This window comes from Chinchilla lanigera, unplaced genomic scaffold (assembly GCF_000276665.1).
Source record: "Chinchilla lanigera isolate Chin_1 unplaced genomic scaffold, ChiLan1.0 scaffold00049, whole genome shotgun sequence".
NCBI classification, from domain to species: Eukaryota; Metazoa; Chordata; class Mammalia; order Rodentia; family Chinchillidae; genus Chinchilla; species Chinchilla lanigera.
The window spans coordinates 1,398,548-1,423,319 of NW_004955450.1; the positions used below are offsets into that span (position 1 = coordinate 1,398,548).

At 39.1% G+C, this 24,772-nt stretch overlaps 1 protein-coding gene across 1 annotated transcript in view; it reads right to left on the reverse strand.

Annotated features, from left to right (window-relative positions):
* Positions 1 to 24,772, reverse strand: part of Etfa (electron-transfer-flavoprotein, alpha polypeptide) — a 59,066-nt gene that overhangs the window by 6,022 nt on the left and 28,272 nt on the right. Inside the window, exon 10 of the mRNA XM_005393471.2 lies at positions 590 to 655. Within this exon, the coding sequence (XP_005393528.1) occupies positions 590 to 655 (66 nt within the window). The remainder of the gene's footprint in view (positions 1 to 589; positions 656 to 24,772) is intronic.

The window sequence follows — 24,772 nt, forward strand, 5'->3', positions numbered from 1 at the left end:
AGACTATAGACGTAGTCCACAGGCTGAGTTAAAATCAAGTACTTTGTCCACATGGTGCACTTATGACAATCACTCAGGTATTAAGATGGCGTGGTGTGCTAACACAGATGTGTCAGTCATACTTTGGTAACAACCCAGAAAAGGTTGAGGGGAGGGCTATGAGGGCCCACAGTGAAGACAGAATTGAGGACCAGAGCTTCATCAGACAGTCAGATGGTCAGCACTTCATCAAGCTGTTTAAGCCTCACACTTTCGACCCTTGGGTAATCAGAGCTGAAGGAGCACTGAACTGAAGTGTTGGACCATCACCCAACACTTGCGTTTGGCAGGCAAACTGACGGGCAGGAAGGATGACTCACGCCGTGAGCTGAGGGCTGGGCCTTGAGGTCAGGCATCCCCCTAAACAGCACGGCCTCCCACTGACATCTGCAGGAACGAGCAGCGGCTTCGGTTCCTTTTAGTTCCAGATCTATGTGAATGTGAAAGGTGCAACTACATAGACTATAACTACAGGGAATCATACAGCAAAGCCTAGATTTAAACGTGTGAAAACCTTCCCTCTTAGCATCGTGACGCTATGCACAATTACCTTGCTATCCTTCATCCCAGCTAAATGCTGGATGGCTCCAGAGATCCCAACAGCAATATAAAGTTCCTGAAACAAGAGACCACATTAATATATATTTATACTATATAATACTTTCCTAAGTGTTTGCCCTTAGCAGTTTAAATCCTAGGCAGAGGATATGCTGAGTAAGACAGGTACGATACACATTGCTTAAATTATGCTTTCCTTCTTTCCTAATCGTCTGAAGCCAGATCTCATTCTTCAATGAATTCCTACAGTAATGGTGGTATAAGAATTGGCAGGTAGATAATGAGGGTTACTGAGCATTTACTATGTACCAAACCTGAGCTAAGCATTTTACGGCAATGGTTTCAGTCTCATAATTAGTGTCACAATGATCTGTGCCACAGCACTCTTCACCTGTGGCATGTGCTTGGATATCACGTCACAACTCTACCTGTTCACAATACACACACGTTATATTCAGACATAACACATATACTTGAACACACTAAAATAGATTTTGACTGTGTTGTTTGCCTTCTCACAAAAGGGTATCTGTGAAAATGGTAAACAGGATACATTTATTAAACTTTGTATTTAGAAAGCCTAGAAATACAAGTCAGCAAATCAGTATCAAGAGGTTTCTCTCACACACATACACACACACACACACACACACACACACACACACACTCACACACATTCTTCTCAAAAGCAGGGGCTGAGAATGCCCAGCACCTAACAAAAGGCCCCTACTACAGTTTCTGGTGAATGCTGCTGGTGACATCTGTACCTTTTCCTGCCCCTGCTAATTAGAAGGGAATGATGATTGACTACTGTCCTGTCTCCTAATCTAAAAATTTCAGAGTACCTATGTTTGAAAATTAAAACACACTACCATCATGGAAAACTGACTTAACAAGTACGTAATTAAAAGAGCTTCCCTGCTGCATTCTGTTGAGCAGGTGTAATTAGAGCCTCACCTGCAAACCTTTCCCACACATGACCCAACCGACGTGTCCTGGCTTGGGCAGGAGGTGCATCTGGCGTGCAGCAGATGGGTGCTGTGCTTCTGTGACAACTGATAGCAAAGGCTTCTTCACATGAGAAATGGCTGGGTCACACTGCCTTCCTTAGACGGCAGATTCTTCAAAGCCAATGGCAGGGGCAGGGTCCTACCTATCTCAGTACTGCTTGGGGTCTAATTTAACAACAGCTCACCCCAAAGTAGTGAGCACTTCAACCAGGATCCTGGGATAATGTCACGGCCTCCTCATGCTAGGAGTTTCCACAGCACCTAAGTGTATGCGGCCATATACAAGTCAGTTTCCCTCATGTGGCCTCAGTTTCCCGAACTGTCAGCAGAGGAAGAACAGCACCAGCATTGGGTATTTTTTCAAAAGCTCCTTGGGATGCCCTGAAAAGTAGCCAGAGCTAAGGATGTAAAGACAGGATCCTTGGGAGCCTGAACCCAGCCACTCTGCCCAGCAAACTGGTGGGACATCCCTGGCTTTCTCTCTGAGAGCATAAAGCATCCAACTGCTTCCAAAGCAGGACACCTCTTTTACAGGAAAAAGGAAATAGTCTGGTCTCCAAAGTCAGTTAATCATAAAAATGAGCTGTTTTCTGATTCTGCTTATTCTACAGTTATCCCCAACAGCCTCAAGATAGCTAATGGTTGACACATTGTGTCAACTTGAGTCTAGAGCCTTGGCTAAGTGACTCAGCAGTTCTACATCCTGGCGTGAAAAGGACATTCCCTTCTTGCTCAAGGATGTTTTTTGGTATTCATCCTGAGCCTCTGCAAGAGGAGGGCACTGAGATGGTGTGCGTGTGTGCAGACAGTCTGCATACAATATAAGGGAGGAAAAGAGGCTTACTTCCCTCCCCTGCCACCTTTTGCTCTTGTCACTTTTGCTGTCTTCTGCTGCCATGAATTATTGCCCTCTGCCATGTGCCACTCTGCCTTGGAGCCAGCTGAGTATGGACTAAAACCTCCACAAACTGTGAGCTAAATAAACCTTCCCTTCCTTAATTTTGGGCACTGGGTATTTTGTCTCAGCAACAAGAGAAAAGTAACTAAGACAGAGCACTTTGGTTTAGAGACCAGGTCTGAGGGTGGGAAGGTCTCTATAGAAACATGATGTAGAGGTGAAGATACAAAGCTAATGCATGACCTCAAACGCATCCATTGCATCCATGAGGACCACTCGCGCCTGGACAGACCGTGAGGCCCTGACCTCAGACTATCTTCTCACATGTGGACATTCATGAGTGACAAACAAGCTTCTTTTCTTTGCCTATGCACCACTATTTTCTATTTAAAGTTACAGATAACTTCAGTTGACAACAGTAAGGTCACTTCAATTTATTCTGACTAGTGTTTCATCTGTAAACAGTCACTAAATCAAAACACATGTACAGTGGTACCTCTGTTCACGAACTTCATTCACTCCAGGATTCTGGGGAAACTGGCTGAGTTTCTGTTCATCAACCAATGCACAGTTCTCAAACAGAAGCAAAATTTTGCCAACTGCTTCTACTCAGATTTTCTGCAAATGAAAGTATTCATGAACCAAGGTAGTACTGTATATGTACTAACTGAAGCTCACCCTCAGGAAAAGCAGGCCAACACATTTGAATACAGAGACTGTTAAAGCAAGTTACTTAGATACACAGAAACCATACCACTAACCACTCTAGGTGGTTAGTAAGCAAGCACTGGAAAAGATCAGTAGTCTCTAAGTGAGGCTTCCTGACGAGTGCACATGAAAATTCACAGGTCTTAAAAGCTCCATTTGCATCATGAAATGCTAATAAAAGTATAGACTCACTCTGACAGTAAATACAAACACCACATAAATAAGTGTACTTTAAACTTGCTACTCTCCCCAAAACTATCACTGCATCAAAGAAATGACAGATTCTGGGTCAGAGCCAACCAAGGGCAGGTGCTCCAGGCCATTACTACCTTTCCAACTGTGTAAGTAGCCTGATGGGTCCACGTGACCCAAGAGGACTCTATTTTACTGCCTCATAAACATGGGTCTCTAAATAAAAATAAAGCAGCAAAACAAGAACCAGGAGGAGCCCATGGATTGGGGCTGCCCAGATGAGGCCTGATGCTTCTCTCAGGCAGGAAGAGAGACTTTCTTCTTCCTTTTAAAAGCACCGACTGGCAAACAGACTAATATCCCAGGATGCTGCCTACATTTAGAAAGCATTTTTGTATCTCAATAGTAATAATAATAATAATTAGTACATACAGAACTCTCTGCAGATGTTAATTTATGGAGCACTGAGGTACCAGCTTCAAAACACAGCAAGGCAACCCCTGCCGGAGGCACTTTCTTTCCAAATCAGTAAAATCACTGCCAGAGGAGCTGAGAGAAGATGCTGGAGGGTAGGACAGCAATTAAGGACTCAAAAAGAGTGGGATTAAAGAAGGAACACGCGCAGAAAGGAGAGGCAGTCCTGGAGCTGGTCCTCCGGCTTTGGCAAAGGCTGGAATCCAGCGGGGCGGAACAGGAACCGGAACGGGTCCAGGTGCCAGAGTGGGGGCCGCTGGCGCAGCCCCAGGAGGGAAGGGCCAGCAGCACGGCACTCACCCACACGAACAAGCACTGGAAAAGAGCGCGAATCCCTTCCCTCTGCCAAAACCTAAGAGACAGAATGGCCATGGGCTTGTGCAAGAATTCTGCGGTCCCACCCTGGACTAGGACGGACACCGCCACAGCTGACAGGGCCTGGCGGGGCTGCCAGAGGAGCGCACCGTTATGGTTAAGAACCCAGGCTGTAAAACCTCCCTCTTAGGTTCAGATTCCAGCTCTGCCAGCTGATACCCAATTATTTAACTTCTCCTTGCCCTTGCTGGCTCATCTGAAAAACTGTGATAACAGTAGTTCCAACCTTACAGGGCTACTGTTGAGGCTTCAGCCCTCGGCATCTGTTCTCTCATGGGTAACACTGGTTCAAATATTGATTTCCTCATCCCACTGTTTCTGCCTCGGGACTACCATGTACAGCTGAGTAGGTTGCACACTGACAATTATGGAGGGAGGCAACAGTCTTAGTCACTACTGACCTGCAGTTCTATTACAACTATTTCCAACAGATGGCGGTATAGGAACTTGTCTTAAGTAGGAGATACATCATGATTCGTACAAGAGTTGTAAGGATCAGAAGGGCTGGGAAGCCAGACGCCCCTGTAATTTTCTAACCATGCCATAACAGGAACGGTTCAGTGGTGCTGGTGAGCTGAACTCACCAACATCTACTGTGGCTGGTATTGTTGCTGTACCCTACAGGCAGTGGGAGGTGACTAAATCTCTGCTCCCTGTCCTGAAGAAGCGTACAGTTTAACAGCATGGGCCAACCAAGGTCACACTACAGAACAATAGTGAGGAAAGCGACGAGGTCTGGCCCCATCCTGCAGCTCCCTGACAGGCCGGGGGAGTAAGAAGAAGGTTAGGCGAGGTCTCCATCCTGTCTAGCAGCAGGAGCCCCCTGCTCCTGCCCCTGTCCTCCCTCCTACTCTGACTTGATGACAAAAGCACATGCCTGGGCAATGTCAGGGTGACTGGAAGGGAGCCCTCACATCTTTCCAGAACTCTAGCCAGTCATCACGAGCCTGCTTCTAAGGGGGAGGGGTGCAGCGCAGAGCTCCAGGGAGCTGCCCCCACCACAGGTATCATTTCAGTCAACACCGGGAAGCCAACAGAAGGCACTTGTAAAGCATGTGTTCCATTTTAAATTTTTAGTAGTCATGTCAAGGTAAAATAAAACAGGCAAACTAATTTTAAGAATTTAAACTCCATTTAGATTACCCATACTTCAAGTGCCAAAGCCAGGCGTGGCCCCATGGTTATGCCCTGGGATGCACTCACCCTAACTGATCACAGAATGGCCCAACCAGGACCTAGACACAGAAAGTAGGTGCTGGCTCCAGAGAAGCCCATCTCCATCCAGCTCAGTATACACTCACTAAGTGAGTCCAAGAGGAATGTCAGCACCGTGATGGAGCTGCGGACAAGCATCAGAGGCCGAGGGATCTAACAGGAACACAGTTAGAGAAGACAGCGTAGAGCTGATGGAAAGCATGACATAGGGAGGTAGGGTGGGAGTGAGGGGCGGGTAAGCACGCCTGCTTAATACTTAAGTCTACACCCTGAGAAACAACTCTCAACACCAAAGTTTGTTTTTTAGGCAGTTATGTATTTTTTCTTTACACCTATAAAAGAACCTAGAAAAATCTACCCTCAAAAACCCAAAATTCTCAAAGTAAGTACCTAATGTAGTAGTGTCAAACCTATAGCATGTGAGTTGCTGCGGGCTGTTTGATACCATTGGAAGTTCTATAAGGTTCACCACTGTCTTAGTTACTTTTTTGTCATTGCTGAGCCAAAATCCTCAACACCCAAGGTTAAGGAGGAAAGGTTTATTTGGTTCACAGTTTGTAGAGGTTTCAGTCCATAGTTAGCCAGCTTCAACGCAGGGTGGCACAGCAGAGGAGCACCACAGAGGAGAAACAACTCACGGTAGAAAGTGGCAAAAGCAAGCAAGCAAGCCATGTTCTGTCCCATGTATTTTATCCAAGCTACCCACCCTTAATCCTAGCACTGCACCATGAATCAATGCTAGTATTACACACTCTAGATCCAGCCACCTCTGAAAAAGCCCCATGACCACATGAGGTTTTGGGGGGATGTCTAGAAACAAGCCGTAACAGCCATCAATGAAATGTATCTGAGTCAAAAAATTAAAAAGGAAATTTAAAAATACCTGGACTAAAACACCAAAAAAGGCACAATCTTACAATGCTAGATGTACCTAAAGTGATACAATACTTAGGTATCTATAACCTTAAATATATAAAGGAAACCAAAGAAAATCAGTGAGCTAAGGTAGAGAGTTTCTGCCTAAGCTCCTAGACGGTGCTGGCCTACGCAGTCAAGATGAATTTCTTTACAAACCTCTTATGTAATTTTCAGGCAAGGGTACATATCCCAGATGCAGGTGCCGAGATATATCAAGTTGGCCACATTAAAAAAAAAAAAAAATACATGCACAGTTGAAATTCACTGTTTTCTGGAGTTAGAACAGTATTCTGCCCACAGTAACTTCAGATCTGCTTTATTTTAAACAATGTAGAGTGGAGAGATTTAAACATTTACTTTTTTGTTTATATGAGATGTGGTTATGAGTGCAGTGTTAGATCTGGAGCATACAGAGCAGAAAAATGAAGCCAATATTGCTTCTTCTCAAAAAAAAAAAAAAAAATTAGGTTTAAAAAAATTTTTTCTACCAAGTATCCCATTCTAGATAAAGTTAGGATTAGAAAAGGAACATGAAGAAACATATTTCTTTAAAGAAAAAATTTAAAACCACATCCCATAAGTAGTTTTTATTAGAGTTCAGAGATCCAATGTTACATGCTCTGAAAGGACAGCTCAAGCTGCCTCAGACAGCACAAGGGTCTACAGAACAGCAAATACTTTCTCAGTCTTCTTCCTCAACAGGCTGGAGGCACAACCTTAAGCAGCTATCAGCTAAGACATAATGCACACACACAGGACAAATGCCAGGTTAGGAGTTAAATGAATTTATCGTTGCAAATAATGAATGCCTCTTTGTGAAGATTAACTGAACTATATTTTCTAATTACTGCGAGCCTCCTGTGCATTAATATTGCTGTATTTCATCCTGCTGCTCATTTAAAAGGCCAAACTATTTCCTCTGTTTGCCAAGATGTGTTTAAGACTCTTCTTTTTGGAAGAGGCCCCAAAACGCAGAGCACAACTATCTGTGGCTCTTTTCTCAAACAGCACTCTGCCCGTGTTATGAAACACAAGCAGGAGTCTGGCTAAACTGCATTTTACTGAATGGAAGATTTTAACTCACATTCTTGGTTTAAAGCAGAGAGTATGTCCAATTCTCCCTTGTACTGAGCCTGGCTCCTGTTTCAGCAGGAGTCAAGACAGCTACTTTCGCCACAATCCCACGTGCTGTCCATGAATGTGTAACTGTGCCAGCAACGACAGTGCCCTTTCAATGCATGATCTGACATAACCAGGACAACTCTACAGCGTGGAAATTATTCCCATTTCACAGAACAGAAAGCACAGGCTCAGGCAGGCTTGCTGAGCTGTCTAAGATCATACATACCTAGAGAAAGGCAGACTTTCATGCCCCAGTTTTATTGAGGCATACTGGAAAAATAAAGGTACATATATGAAAGGTGTACAGTGTGACAATTAATACATGTGCACACTGTGAATTGACTTCCACAATCCAGCTCGCTGACCGACACACCTCACAGTCATTTTGGGTCGGGGTGCTAAGGACACTAAAGACAGATACTGTCTTACTGCACAAGGAGTGCTCTCTTAGCAAATTTTGAGCAATCAATTCAGTATGACCAACTACAGTCAGCATTACATACATTAGATCCCCCTGACTTTTGCATCTTGCACAAATGAAACTGTGTACCCTTTGACCAGCATCACCCCATTTCCACGGCTTCTGGAAACCACCATTCTCTACCTTGGAGAAGGCTGACTTCTTAGGCTGTGCTTTTAACTTAGTACTCTTCTACTATACCCCAGACAACTCAGTTTGGTTACAGAATTGGTAGTGTGTTGTAACCAAAGCGCCAGGCTACTAAAATCCCAGCAAATATATTTATTTCAGAGGAAAAAACCCTAAAATAAGATGTGCTCAGATGAAGAGCTAACGTTTCTGTATTTAAAAAGTAATGTCAATTTTAACTAACACTGGCATTTACCCTATGCTGCTAGAAATACTTCATGCTGGTACATTATCTCTGCGCTTCTTATCATACACCCTGGTGATAACCATGCACTTTAGCTTTATAGTACTCTTCCACTAGAGGCTTCTGTGTTGGTCATAACACCCTGCCTCCTCCACCCTGCGTCAGACACTTGGTGTGCAGAGTCACGGAGGAGACACGCACAGGGAGGATTCAGAAATCACCGTTTCTGTTGTTCACGATGCTTGTTTGTTTGAATTTATGAAACCTGTGTTGAAAACTAGCTAACATTTTCTGGTTAAAGATTCTAACCTGGCTTTCAGTGAAGTCAGTATCTGGTTCCAAAAGAACTGTTAAAGGAAAGCATCTAGAAGCAAAGTCAGAAGATTTACTTGGGAGAAAAGGCCACAGTCATCACTGAGCCTCTGAAGGCTTTTCACATGAGTGGATACCACAGCTCAGGAGTTGGATGTGGTACTTACTTGTCAGAGATAACATGTAGCTAGCAGAGGCTTTATGCTCAAAGATGCTCTGAAACCCTAAGATTAGCTGCAGACAAATATCCCTCCCTATTCTTTTTAGCAGCCCACCTTTCTCCCCAGAGGTACTTTTCTCCTTAGAGATACAGGGGATCAATCAATGTCTTTTTCACAAGTAGCCTAGTTATAATACAGTCAAATCAGATGGGGATTTATACCACTATTATGTGGTCCACTATGTACCTCATACTATGTCTAAGATTTCAGCAACCCAGTTGTTCAAATACAAACTTAACTTTTCTAAAACCATAAATATTAACTATGCTGTGATACACAATTCAAAAGTTTAAATGTAAACCAGAAAAAGTGACTTTTTAGTACTGTTAGTATGCTTTCAACCCCTGACCTTTTAGTACTATTTTCTAATTGGAGATTTCAATTACACAGGCTTTAAAAGTTTTCTCAAGAGAATATGTTCACATTAAAGTATAATTTTAAGCCCAGGGTAGTGGCACATACCTGTAATCCCAGCATTCTGGGAGGCTGATCTCACCATTCTGAGAGGCTGAGGCAGGAAGATTCTAAGTTCAAGCCTAGCCTGGGTAACTTAGCAAGACTCTGTCACAAAATTTTAAAAAAATGAACAAGGCTCAGTACAAAGGCCCTGGGCTCAGTCTTTAGTACTATAAAAATAAATAAATAAAAATTTAATATTTAATTATACTTTTTAATTAAATGCTTTCCATTTACCTAATTAGCTTGTACACTAACTCATAGATTTTTCCATTATGAAGAAATACACTTCATGTACACCTGAAATGATGGAAAGTCAAATACAGCATTGAATATGCTGGGCCAAACTTAGACAGTTCATGGACACTGAAATAAGTAGATATATAACATCAAAATACTTGGATACATAATCAAGTCTATTACAAAGCTCTGCATTTTAGCAAGTCAAATACAAAGTTTGTTTTGACTATCAAAACTTTTATCAGTGAGTTTCTTAACTGATCCAAGTCAAAATATGCTAAATTATACATGCTTAAGAATTTTGGACTGTATGGAACTTTTGCTGCTCTGTATGTAATCCATTTTATCAATGAAAAACTTTAGGCCATAGGAAACAGAACTGGCCCTAGACTCAAGTATTCTGACTTGTAAGTATTTTTCTTTCCACTTACCAAGCTGCCTCTTTCCCAGAATTACTAATAACTGTGCCACTGCTTACATAGTCTTTCTTCACATTTAATCTAACATGAACAAGATCACTTCTATGGCAAGAACTTTGTAAGAGTTATAAAGCAACAAACTTGATGCTTCCTCAAAAAGGTCTGCACAGAATGACTAATGACACAGCAATTCCCACTCCTGGCTATACACCCTAGAAAACTGACAACAGAGGCTCAGACAAACATGGGTATAAGAATATTCACAGCAGCATAATTCATGATGGCCAAGAGAGGAAAATAAAACCGAAGTATTCATCAACAGATGAATGAAAGCCAGGCTTGGTGGCACACGCCTGTAATCCCAGCAGTTGGGAGACTGAGGCAGGAGGATCACTGTGAGTTCGAGGCCAGCCTGAACTGCAAAATGAAATCCTCTCTCAAAAAAACCAAAAAAAAAAGCAGATGAATGGATAAACAGAATGTTTAAGAATTGCTGAAATATTATTCAGCCATAAAAAGAAACAAAGTTCTAGTACTTGTATAACATGGATAAAGTAAAAAAATAAGCTAAATAAAATAAGCCAATCACAAAAGGACAAATATTGTATGATTCCATTCATATGATATCTCTACAATGAGCAAATTCACAGAGACAGAAAATAGATTAGCAATTAACATGGGCTGAGGTAATGAGTTATCTAACCGACACGAAGTTTCTATTTTGGGTGATGAAAAATTGTGGACACAGTGGTAATAGTTGTACAACACTGTAAAGTGGTTAAAACAGCACATTTTATGTTACAGTGTCCCACAATAAAGTCATCAGAAAGTTATCACCTTGACAGAAACCACACAATTTTCCATTTAAAAAACTGAACTCTACAAACCTGTGTTTTTGGTAACTATAAAAAGTAGTTAACGTACAATAGTACAAACAGAAGAAACTAAGTATAGTATTTGTGGAAATTCTATGCATCATTTTCACAATTTTTCTGTAAATCTAAAATTGTTCTAAAATATAAGTTTTTTGAAGCAGCCTGAGTTGTGAAGTTCAGCCCAATTTACACAGTCTCCTTTAAATACCTTCTAAAGTTGTGAAGAATGGGAGGGGAGCTAATACTGTGGAAAAGGTAGTGCGTTTAAATAAATAATAAATTTACTATGCCTCCAGCCTAACTAGAGGTGCTCTAAAGCAATCTCACTCTGAGGAAATGCGGTACATTCCTCCCAGCCCCCAAAATCATTCCCCAAACTTCCTTTAAGATGAATGTGTTTCATACTAATATACAGTTAAACTAAGTGATTAATAAGTTCTTTTTGTACATCTTAGTATGTCTGCCTTTGGCCCTGAAGTAAATGAAAGTATTGAATTACATATGGTAAATAACCAATTATCTATTGAATAAACATTTCCACCTAGTACACTGTCTTATGCATGTTTATCATACCTGAAACTATGAATGAGAAAATAATTTTTATATGGGAGAACAGAAACTACACAATGTTGGTTTCTCAGAACAGAAATTCAGAGTAGTTTAATTCCTTTCGAGTTACCATACCAAGATAGCTACAACAAAGATTTGCTGTCTACCCTTATTGATTTTCATGCCAGCTGTTAAGACTAACTACCTACCAGATATGTCAATTTTTCATATCTGTAGCATGCTTTTAAGCAGTTATGGTATATATATAAAAAAGAATTCAATAGAGTCTCTGAAACTTAAATTCTAATTTTATATAAAAATGGTAAGAAATAACTTTACTGAAGCTAGTTCTCTGGAATAAATGTTTAATGAAATAAGTCTAATAAAAATTAGCTTAGAAAACAAACCAAAAGATAATTAGAACTTCTAATTTTTGGTAATTAAATGCACAACTACAAAACTTACACATCCAAACCATAGCTGACAAACTCTACCACGTCTCCTTTGTTCTTGTAGCCCTCCTTGTAAGGGCTTTGATCATCCAGGCCATGTAATTACCTTTAAGAAGCATGCTTAGGGTGTTTTCTGGACTGTGGGTCCATACAGCATTTCTCTCTGTCCTCTTGGGAACAGAACATCAATTGCTTTCAGCTAAATGCACTCACATATGAATATTTTAGTACAATTTAATGCTTCTATACCAACCCCAAAGGAACAGAGCATCAATTTGTGAACACAGTTCTCTCAGAGTTAAAAGCCAAGCTAGATAATGCAGTATGAAAGCGGTTGTCAATCTTCAGCTTTTTAGCAAGTTAGAGGGCAGCCCATAAATCCAGTCCCAGCTGTATACAAATAACTTTAGAAAAATTTTTCTCACAGACTTTTCAACACTTGTGAGTTTTCAAAAGAGAACTCAGAAACAAAATTTAATGTCTTGATAAATTCTACCCCAAACTGTTTACTGGTCTGGTAATTATAAATGAACAGCTGGTCTGTTGGTAAAAAACTAAAATATAGACAAAGTAATCCATTTATACCTACTAAAAGTTAAGTGTATGAACACACTGCCCTGGCATCAGATAACAGATTCTTCAATGATTACAATATGCTTATATGTTTAGGTAGTTAGGAGATAAGGTCAACATCATCAACAACACAGAAAGCAATTGAGAAACACATATAAAAGGGAATTACCACCAAATATGCCAACTTTTTAAAAGCCATACTAATTAAATTCTCATCATAGCATAAACCTGAAACTCTTGGACTTGACAAATACTAATGTGCTAGCAAAATCCAAAAACTGTCAAACATCAGTTAAAGAAATAATTCAATGCCTTGTCACAATTTCAAAACAAAAAACAAACTTTTACCAGACAAAAACTTGTCACAGTAACTGTAAAAATAGTAAACACAGCATTTATAACATGCCAGCCCAAGTTTTACGTGTCTTTTATATATTGACTCATTTAATCCTGTCTTAAATCTATTAACTCACTTAATGTCTATGACTACTGTATAAAATAGCAACAATTATTACAATCACTGTACAGCTGGTAAAATGGGTACAGCAAGGTTAAAAGTGTCATCCAAAGTCCAAGAACAAGCAAGTGATATTGTTAAGGGCAGGATCCAGGCCTCCCAGCTAGAGAGTCTGGACTCTTGGCCACTGGTAATCATTCTGTAATATGGTAAAAAGTATTATCAAAAACAGCAAGCATCATCACATCTATGGTGAAATGGTACAAGAATTTCCTTGAAAAAACACACAAAGATGTTTATTGTCACCAATTCCGTTGAACAGTATCTAGGGTGCCACAGCTAACAGAAGGAAAAAAAATTAAAAAGATGAAACAAGATTTCATTATTCTCAGAAGACATAACTGTATCTGTGTAACATCTAAGAGAGACTACAGAAAACAGGAACACTGTTTTGTATGAAGTGTATGAAGTTTTATATGAAGTGTGATGGGAAAATATGCTGAATGTTTGTATTATTAATTTTGTAACAGTACAAGAAATATTGCTATTAATCCCTGTAAAAATACATACACATAACTCATCTTAATCTTTTCTAAGTCCCTTCCTCTCCCCATCCCTCCATTTCTTGATCCCTTTTCCATATGCAAAAGATGTATCTCCCAGTTTCCTATTACTTATCTTTTATTTGGTTCTTTAATTTATTTATACTTTGTGTTTCTCATATAAATAATGTGACAAGTGCATAGGTCTGATTTATTTCTCTTAACGTTATAGTCTCAAGGTACATCCATTTTCCTACAAATGACTCAAGTTTATCCTTCTACATGGCACAGTAGTACTCCACTGTGTGTAAAGACTACATTTTCTTTATTCATTCATCTTTTGATAGACATACAGGCCACTTTCAAGATTTAGCTACTGTGAATTATGCTGCTATGAACATAGGCCATGGACCACAGTAATGTGATGTCTTTAGCTCTTTGGGGAAGATATCTAGAAGGGGAACGGCTGGGTCAAACAGAATTTCTCACCAACAATGTAGAAGGGCTCCTTTTTCCCTTGCAGCCTTTGCCAAATGTGTTATTATTTGATTTCTTGATGGACATTCAGAAAGCACTTCTTCTGAAATAATCTAATCTCTGAAGAAAATTAGTAGGCCTTTTTTTAAAAAATTAAATCTAGCTAGGTGCCTATAATCCCAGCATTCTGGGAGGTGGAGGCAGGAGGATTCCAAGCTCAAGTCTGAAGAACTTAGCAAGACCATTTCAAAATTAAAAATAAAAGAGCTTTGGGATATAACTCAAGGCAAAGACCCTGAATTCAATCCCCACTACCACAAGGTGGGATGGATAGTAAAAAAATACAAATCTTCATGATTTTTGTAAGAGACGAGTCCTGTACCTCTTTGGTTTGTCTCTAGGGCAAGAATTCTGTGTGTGTGTGTGTGTGTGTGTGTGTGTGTGAGAGAGAGAGAGAGAGAGAGAGAGACAGAGAGAGAGAGAGAGAGAGAGAGAGAGAGGATCTCGCTATGTAGCCTAGGACAGGATCTCGCTATATAGCCTAGGCTGGCCTTGAACTCACAGTGCTCCTCCTGCCTCAGCCTCCCAAGTGATAGTATGACAGGCATGTGCCACTGCCCAACTAGTGCAAGAAGTCTTAAAGTGTCTTTTTTGAAAGTTTTGCCAATAACCTTACACAGAGTCACTTAATCAATCTGACACACAACTGTCAAGCATCCTAGACATCCCTGATCCTGTTTATTTACTTAAAATTCTAATAAAATTAGTGCCCAAGCCACTGCCATATTAGAAGGGAAAATAAGACTGCTAATAATTTGAGAACAATAGAAAGATGGAAAAATCATCTCCCAGAAACACAGTAGTCTGGCATAACTAGCTCTAGGAGAAAAGATCCCTACATAACTCCACCAGCTCTGAAAGCATCAGAATCTAAACACCGTAAGTGGCTCAGGCCACAAAAAAGTTTGAACAAGTTGTGCCTTTCCTTCTCTTTCATTCTTGTTTTTCAGACATGAGAGTGTCTCTGAATTTTACATAGAAAAAACAGGACAAGCATAGGTGGAACTTTTAACTAAATAAAACAACCATTTCCAATCAGCAGCACTTAACAACACACAAGTTGTGAGGCAGTTTGTATCTTTAACTCTTACTACAATCTCCACCCTTCTGAGGACAAAAATGTTAATTTCTACATTTATTGATTGATTAAGGGTCTCCCTGATTCAGTAGCTACCTAACTGGAGGCCACCTGAAACACTGTGTCTGAAGACAAACAAGATGTTTAGAAGTCCACACATTCACTCCTGTCACTTCTCATCTACCCTATGAGAGCCCTTGACTGTGGGAGATTACTAAGAGACGCAGACTCCCCAGCCCCAACCTGGACCTAGGACCCAGAATCTACATTTCAGCGAGATCCCTCAGGGATCACTACACACTCTCACACTGTTCTGACAAGTACTCATGGATATCTGTCTGAATGTTTCCTTGAGAAATGACTTAAGCTTTCTGAGAAGAGGGCTCACAGCTTTCACTACATGTTTTAGGCTGTCTCTCCTGCCCCAAAAGAGGAAGAATCACAATACTATTATGCCAAACACAAAGATCCATTGTGAAAGCACTGGGTATTTCAGGAAGAACCCTATGTACCAGTGACTAGGCTATGGCAGCTGCTGAGGAAACACAGCTCCCTTACATAAGTCACCTGACTGCTCTGGCCCACTCTACGCACTGAGTGCTGCACTGTTTAACAGCCTCTAGCAACCACAGAGCGCCATAATATTTTTACAAGCCTGACTGTCCACTGGATGGCACTGGGTTGCAGCACTCACCATCTTTTACCCTGTAAAGACTCTCACAAAAGAAGACTTCCAGAATTGCTTCACAAAGTGGGAGAAGTGGGTTCAAAGGGGAATATTCCGAAGGCAGTTAATGGCAATGTGTCTTTTACTATAATAATTTTTTTTTTTTTTTGGTCTTTTTGAGACAGGGTCTCACTATGCAGTTCAGGCTGGCCTTGAGCTCACTTTGTAGCCTAAGCTGGTCTCAAACTCACAATGATTCTCCTGCCTCAGCTTCCTAAGTGCTGGGATTACAGGTGTGCACCACAATGCCCAGCCTGTAATAAAACATTTTTAAGTTAAATATTCACTGTATATTTTGAGCATACCTTATATCTTTGTAACTAAAATTACAGACTATCTACATAAGCAAAGAAATAACATCATGGTCATGGAGAGAAGGCCAAATATTATGAAGAGTCAACTCTCTCCAAGTTAATCTATATATCCAATGTTTCTCACTGGATATATAGAAAAACTTCAAGTTTTTCTGAGTATTTGTTACAAAAAAAAAAAAAAACACAAAGAGCGTTTTTTACAACTTGTACTTTTTTTAAACTTGGGAATAACTATTCAAACAATCCCCATCAGGAACTTGTGTGAGTGAATCTCCAAGGTTCTTACAGATCTGAGCAAGACCGTCCACCATGCTCAGTTGCTGTATCTCAGCTACCTTTCAGGCACGATTGTATCTTACCTTCACACTGTATGACTGTAAACAAAGGGAACATAAAGGACACTTCTCGTAAGATTCTTTTCATCTCATTGCTTGATCTAAGGTTTTAGTGTTTCACAGCCATCTACTTCCAGGATTTCAGAAGTGGAGAAAACTGTCCAGCTCTTCTTTGGACCTGCCAGTGAGTCCATCTGCTAGATGGCCCCAGTAAACACCTTGACCCTGCTGAATAATGTCATTGCAGCCCCTCTCCTACTTCTCATTACCAAATTTCACATGGGCAATTCTTCGATCACTACATTATCAGTTTTTAAATGGCCTTGGTTACCAGCTAAGAGGTATTTGTCATGTATCTTAAACATATTTTCTCATTGTTTATCTACATTATGGTACTTGTTTAGAGCAGTATAGAAAAAATACCTGATACTATATGGTTAGCACTGCACTCTGTCCAGAAACATGCCAACTGGAGTTCAGTAAGTGTAAATAACTAAGTAACAGGTGTTTTAAGTGCTTTCTGTTATACAAAAAAATTTGGGGGTTCTTATATATGTGTAAGATTTTGTAACTAGAGGGAAATTATTTGAGGTTTTGGAAGATTGGTTAATTCTCCCTCTTAAGATAATAAGCTATAGACCTGGACACTCTGAAGCTTCAGTATCTACACAGTTTCTGGAATAAACTAAAATTAGACAATAAGTTATATCTATATTTCCAATCAAAATCCCACTGCAGAGTTTGACAAATGGGGGGCTGGGGATTTAGCTCACTGGCAAAGCGCCTGCCTGGCAAGTGCAAGGTCGTGAGTTCGGTTCCCGGTACCAGAGAAAAACCAAAAAAAAAAAGTTTGACAAATGATTTCTAAACCTTCAGAGAGGGGAACAAAACCAAAAATAACTAAGACAATTTTGGAGAAGAATCAAGGTGGGGCTTTGCTCAACCAGACAATGTTATTCCAAAGCTCTGGGTGTAAACACTGGTATGGTGAGGAACAACCAGTCAGCAGGACAGCAGAGAAAGCCAGAAACGGACTCAGGCATCTATGTGAGCTTTATGTACACAGCACATGGTGATGCTGCAGACCCAGGGGGAGAAAGGAATATGCAAGGAACGAGGCTGAGAAAACTAATTAGCAATGTGGGAAAGCACAATACTTACATACCAAACAGAAAATACCCAGGAAGGAGGAATATAAACCAAAGTGTGAAAAGTAAAACTTTAAAGCCTCTAGAAAATAAAACAGGCAAATATCTTTAAGACCTTACCTTAGAGAAGATTTTTTAAGACACAAAAAGCACATCTTAAAAAGAAAAAAAAAGTTCTATCAGATTAAAAAGTTTCTATTGGAAAAATGAAAGATTTTTAAAAATGGAAAGACAGCTATAAACTGAAAGAAAATGTAAGCAATACATATAATCAATGAAAGGCTTTTATGCAGAATACAGAACTTCCAAGAACTGATAACCAAAAAACCCAAACAATTCAATAGGAAAAAAGTGCAAAAGATGAAAACATGAAGTATTCTGAGGGGAGAAAAGCCATAAATATTTAGCATATGAAAAAAACCACCTTCTTAATACTTAGGAAAAAAACTGATAAAAAAGCACATTGTCTCCCTAGTGTAAGAAACTGAAAGAGTAAACAAAATCCGTAAAGTACAGTAGATACTGTGAAAGGAAAAGAAATTGCTCAAAAGGAAAGAACAAATGGGATGAGGGAAAGGAGAAAAGAAAGAAGGATAGGGAAAAAATAGATGTATGCAAGATAGCTAAGATAACTGTACTACTAATTTCTCTTGGTTTACTGAAAGGAATAGTTAATGCTTAATTTTGTTCTTAATTTTTCTGACCAATATTGCATGCTTATATCTGGTAATCTGAACAACTACTTTGAAGGTAACAATATGCAATGTAACAACCATTGTTGATTTCCTATCACCTTGTTTTGAAATTCTGTATTTTTTTAATGTTTTTTTTTTTTCATGTTTAGTCTCTTAAAAAGAAAATTTTTCAGAAAGCATTAATAATTTCATGCCCAATCTAGCAAGACCTTTTTTGGTAATTGTGGTAAGACATACGTAAGATAAAACTGATCACCCTCAGCATTTGCAAGTGTATAGTTCTGAAGGATTATTCATCTTGTGCAAACATAACTACTACTCATCTCTGGAGCTGGATAGAAATGAAGATAACTTCTGAAACTGCTGGTAAGTATAAACTGGTATAACCATTTTGGAAAACAATTTGTTAAATACTGATAAAGCTAAAGCTGCCCTATAATTGAGCAATTTTAATGGAAGGCATATTTCTCTAGTAAAATATTAATATGCAAAAAGACATACACAAGAATCTTTAATATTATTTGGAAGCAAGAAAGTATATGCTACCTAAATAAACAACCATTAACTGAAATATGAATAAACTGTGATATACTCAAATACTGGAATACTACACAACAGTGAAACACAAACGGAAAAAAGCCCACCTGTGTTAACATGGATGAATCTAACAAACATGAGATCGACTACAATAAGAGTAGAGAACATGTACGCTATGCTACTATTGCTAAAAGCTTTAAAACAGATACAGTATACTCGTACCTCCCAACTCTTTCATGGTAAAAATGGTAGCCGTTTCTATGGCTGATCATAAGGTCTACTCTTCTAAAGGCCGAAAAGATCAACACTGGGCACACTTCGCAATCCCCTACTGCACTCAAGTTGTACACACTGTTTAGAGATCTACAGAAAAACAGTAGTCAGTAAAATGAGACACTGGAATAATAATCATTCAGTTTAAGTAAATGGTTGCTTTGAAGAAGAGGGAAGGGTACAAATTCAAAGAAGGACACATAAGGGTTTTCAATTATATGTAATATTCTTTCTTAAAGTCAGTGGTAAAAAGATGCTTACTATTTTATTTCGACCTAGTTTTACATACATAAATTTTTAAATGAAAATAATGGGAAGTAAAATAGAGCAAATGTAAATTTTTTCAAGCTTAACTTAGCCAAAGAGGTGGGACCAGCAGGCACTGGGTAAAAAGAGGCTGCAGGAGAGGTAAAGGGCTTCATCTCCAGGCTAGGACATGATCAGAAGAGGGGAGGAAACCCTGGCCCCAGGAAAACAATGGGTACCGCCCCAAAGGAGGAAGGAAATGCGCTCTGGAGGCCTAAGGAGACACCAGCATTAAACAAGGATCATGTCTTTCTTTGACACATGTAGATAAACTGGGCTTTTGTATTGCTTTTGCTTTTATAGAAAGTACAGTCAGCTTACTGGTGAAGTAAAGGGAAAAGCCCATGTCTGAGAATAAGGACATGGCTACTAAAAAAGGACAACTACTAAACAAAGGGGTTTTAAAAACTGGTGACAATTTAAAATAATATATTTGAAATAGGACCAAAAAAAAATTCAGCTCAGGTGGATACATCTGTAAAGAACCACCTGAGGCTACACAATTCACCATTTTTTTTTCTGGACAAGTAGTCTTTATAATGTGCTCTAGGCTCTAGTTATTCTGCACTCTTAGAAAAATGAAACAAGGAGCTGAGCCAGTAGTGCTCTACATACACTACCCACTTCAACTCCACTTCTTCCTCACAGTTTCATTTGAAGAAGGGACCTATAAATAAATTGTCAATGTGCAATTTACCCTAGCATAATCATGAACAACAGGCACAAAACCAAATGATTTCTGCCCCTCATAGAAATGCACTTAATTTTAGGCAATTGGCCCACATGGAGGGGCATTATAAAAACAGTCCTATGAAACCACTGTCCTATTTATTGGAAGGGCATTGTTGAGAATGTCAATCAACAGTGTCCTCTTTATAAGAACTCAAGGGACATAGATCTCTCCAATCTTGGCATTAGGCCTAAGGACACTTCCCATGTGCAATTAGCTTGTTTACCTTTAGGGCATTGTAAATCAGAGCACTGATTTTCTTTCCCAATATGAACTGGCTTCTAGAAAACCTACTGCCAAATCTGCAGTCCACATCCAGCAAACAGAACTACACCAAATTTCACTCAAGATCTTTCTCCTAGTTTCAACATAGCATTTCAATATCGATCTACCTTTCACCTGAATTTCCTCAAGACCATTCAAGGCCAAGTCTGGCTGCTATAGGCAGGGGTTGGGGGTTGGGGCAGGCACACTGAGTAGGTTGTAGAGGACTCGAGTTAGACTGTGGTGACTAAGAACCAAGACCACCCCTACCACAACCAAGAGATGGAAAGCTAACGTGATGCAGTAACTGCATGCAGTACTTCCTCCTACAGTGGAGAGGTATGACTGTAATGAATATTATTAGGATAACTGATAAAATTATAATATTAAAATGTGGAAATTTTGAATTGGAATATGAAGTGACAAAATTAAAATACAAAACAACTGTACTTGGGTTATGTAAGAGAAACATGCCATGAGGTAGTAGGAGTAAAGAGCTATAATGTCACTATCAAACAGTTCAGGAAAAAGTCAATGTGTATAAGCACATATATACACTGTATTATTTTTAAATTCAACCTTTTGTTAAGTCTGAAATTATTTCCAAATAAAAAATTTAAAAATTTTAACAAAATATGGGCCAGGGATATAGTTCAGTGGCACAAGTACCTGCCTGGCAAGTGCAAGGTCCTGAGTTCGATTCCTGGTACCAAAAGTAAAAAAATTTTAAAAAAAAAGATGTCAAAACAGTGAGCTATGGACTGACTAGTTTTCAACTACTGAGTCTCAATTCTTACAGGAAACATGAATCCAGAGGATACTATGAACTGTCCCATGCATATGTGTTCAATAATCTTTCATACATATAAATTATGAATGTCAAAGAAGCATTTAAAAACATACCCAAATTCCTAACATCCTTTGGATATTAGATATTTCCTCAAATAATTGATTTTTAAAAGTAACATTACTATTTTGCTAATAAAAAACTTTACTAATTACCATTCAGAAAGAACAGTACTGATGTTTCCCACAAATATTACAGAATGGCAATAAAACAACATCGGATCTTCTAACATAAAGTTGGAAGGAAAGTGAGGAAAAGAAATCAAGCTTCAAGTGAGTCAAGAGGTTTCAGATACAAATTAAACAAAGATAAATGAAAGTGCTGTGTTCTGCTTTAAAAACTAAGAAATACTGCGTTAGTGCTGGGTGAGGGAAGTGTGGTTTAATGGTAGGCAATTCAAGTGGGGTAGTTGGTAGGGGATATTTTGGATGTCTGCAAGTGTAATTCTTGCCAGTTGAGATATGGCTGCCAAAAGCCTAATGCAATATTAAGTAGTATTAATTAAGATATTCTTCAGAGAGATAATGACCTAACTTCATACCAGTCAGAACCCTATGAGGTAATGCATTCAATTTGGGGCCTCAGGACTCGGGCATATGGCCCTGAGGGAACAGCTTGTAACAGGCTTATCTCCTGCTAAAACAACTCTAAATCCTGGCTAAGACACAGATAGCAACTGTTTAAATACCTTGGAGATCAACCCAGACAGGTAGGATCTGAAGAGACAGAGTCCTGCAGGGAGGTAAGAGAGGCCTATTGGTACAAGCCCAGCATCTTTCCCCTTTTCATGTGAGCCTTTTGCAGAGCCCCACAAGAATGAAAGCCAATCAGAAAGCAGCAACCTCATTAGATGAAAACCTGCAGTCTTATTGCTGGAGAAAAACACAGAGGAGACAGTATTTGCAGTTGCCTTATCAGCTGGAAAGAGGGAAAAATTCCAGAAAATGGATACTATGGGGGGAGAATTGCAAACTGTGCATATGAACTCCACTCCAGACTGGCTGAGCCCAGCATTGGGCACATATGAGCTGGATGTTAAGTCATGGGTTAGGACAAAAAGAACTAAACAGGAAAAAGCAAACAGTTTGCAGTTTGACTTCAGCCATATTAACTGTCTGCTAAACAAACCAAAATAATATTCTTAACAAATACAAGCCAATTCACAATTTCTACAACATACTACTTAATGTCTCTACAATATAATCCAAAAGTATTAGACCAATGATTCTCAAAATACAGTTTAGCCTCAAGACCCCAGGGAGTCAGCAACTAGTTTGATCCTAAAATTTACAGGACATTTGCCCATTTTTCTCTCATTTTCTCATGTGTAAATGTAAAAGAACTTTTCAGAGGCTATATGACTTTTAGGAATTCAGCACTCTGATGGCCAATAGGTCTGCAACTGTGTTTTTATATTTCCTAAAATCTGTATTAGGACATTTTAGGCACATGTGTGTCCACAGAGATTAACTCAGTTTGTTCTCAGTATAATAAAGTAGTTTGTGCTCTTAATTATAACTGCTGTAATTTCTGTTAATTGCATTACTGTCCAATAAATCGGTATTTGAAGTCCCAGAGATTTCTTCATGTGCGTAAGGAAACACAAAGACACCTTGTTTTCTTGTAAAGTAGGGCATTTAAATTGTTTGTTTTTTGGTTCCGGGAATCAAACTCACAACTTCGCGCTTGCCAGGCAGGCAAGCTATATCCCCAGACCCCTGAAATTGTTTTCTTGAAACTTTCATTCATTTAAAATTTTCTGTAAAATTATTATTTTAGATTTTGACATTATTCATGTTGAAATGAAGATAATTCACTTTTTCAACTCACACCTGGAATATCTATGTTTAAAAATGCTGAAAACAAAACTGGTAACAATTCTGTAACTGATGGGAAAGAGGAATCTAAGAAATACTGTGTGAAATTAGAAAAAAAATTGTGACAATTTGATGAAAGTTACCTTTCTCTTGGCTTATACATGCTAGCAATTACCTTACTGTTTCCTAGACAAGAGAAATGACAGTCATTTTGAAATTAGCCACTCAGAATTTAGAGGAAATAAACTGGATTTTATTTTAAAGAAAGATGTGATGAGTTCAAAAGCAGTTCAACTAAGCTTTTCAAACTGGAAAAAGTCACTGAAACATCAAGTGGTATTTCATTGTCCAGAGAAGATCGTAACTACTAATAAAGGTGAAGACTAAGGAAAGTGATGTTGCTCAGTGCCTGCTAGATGAAAAACCAGCACAAGAAATGATGGCGCTGACACTTCCAGTGACAGTTACTGAATAAGAGATCTGGCTGTAAACATGAACACTAAGTACCATCTCATCTACAGAACTGTACTTCTGCATAACAGACAATCTAGACACATGACTGGGTTAGCTGTTTTACTTTTATTTGTCCAGTTAACCCCAACTAATCACTGAAGAAATTGGAGGGGGAGTCTCTGGGGATCTAACCCAGGGGCTCATATGTTAGGCAAGTGTTCCCCCAATGAGTGACACCCTGGTCCTGAAAAATTCTGCTATATGAATGCTTGATAAGAAACTTATGAGATGCTGACACATTCAGCATGCTAAATAACTTCTTGAGTCTTGGGGTTTATCCTGGACAAACTGCATTGCCCCTGAACTGATGGTATAAAAACAATGGCAGTAAAACTGCTATTCCCTTAGCATGAATCATGGCAGGGCACCAAACTGCACTCAATGTCAGAGTATTCTCCACAGCCACATACTCAGTTAAAAAAAAAAAAAAAAAAAAAAAAAAAGCCACTTCCCTTAAGAATGTCCTTGATGGGGCAGTGAGAATTATTGATTCCAGTCAATCCTAACTTCTGGACATTCAAATCTTTAATATTCTGTGTGACAAATCATGAAGTAAGAGAAGATACTTCCACTCACATCAACACACAGTGATGACCGTGAGAAAAGTATGTGATGGTTGGAGTTTCAGGCTGAACTGGCCACTTTTGGTGAAACATCATTTTTACTGTACAGAACAACTGATAGACATTTGTGGCTTTAAAAAATACTTTATTGAAAATAAATCTGTCAATGCTGAAACTAGTACTAAAACTAGTAATATATTCATTGTCAAGGTCAAAATTTGAGCTTTAAAAAGGTGATAATTATATTTCTAAATATCTTGCATCCATGATTACAAGCTCTACAGATTCTTCTAATGAGGTGAGTGGTGATACTACCGAATGTGGTCTTTTGATAATGATGAATGTGTCCACATCTGAAAGACCTACATAATTCAGTAAACCATCATTTTCTAAGCACATGATGTCACACAACAGTAAAAGACCCACTCAAAATGTAATACAGACCAATGGATTTTTATGTAAGAGTTGGAAAGATTCACTGAAATGGTTTCAGATTCTACACCACAAAATAAACTGTAACAAAACTACTGTGTGTCAAGTTTGGGTGTAGCATTAGGAATACGCATAATTATCTGAAAAAGCTACTATTTAATACTCTTTTCTTTTCCAACTATCTAACTGTGTAAGTGCTAGATTTTCTTCATACTGTC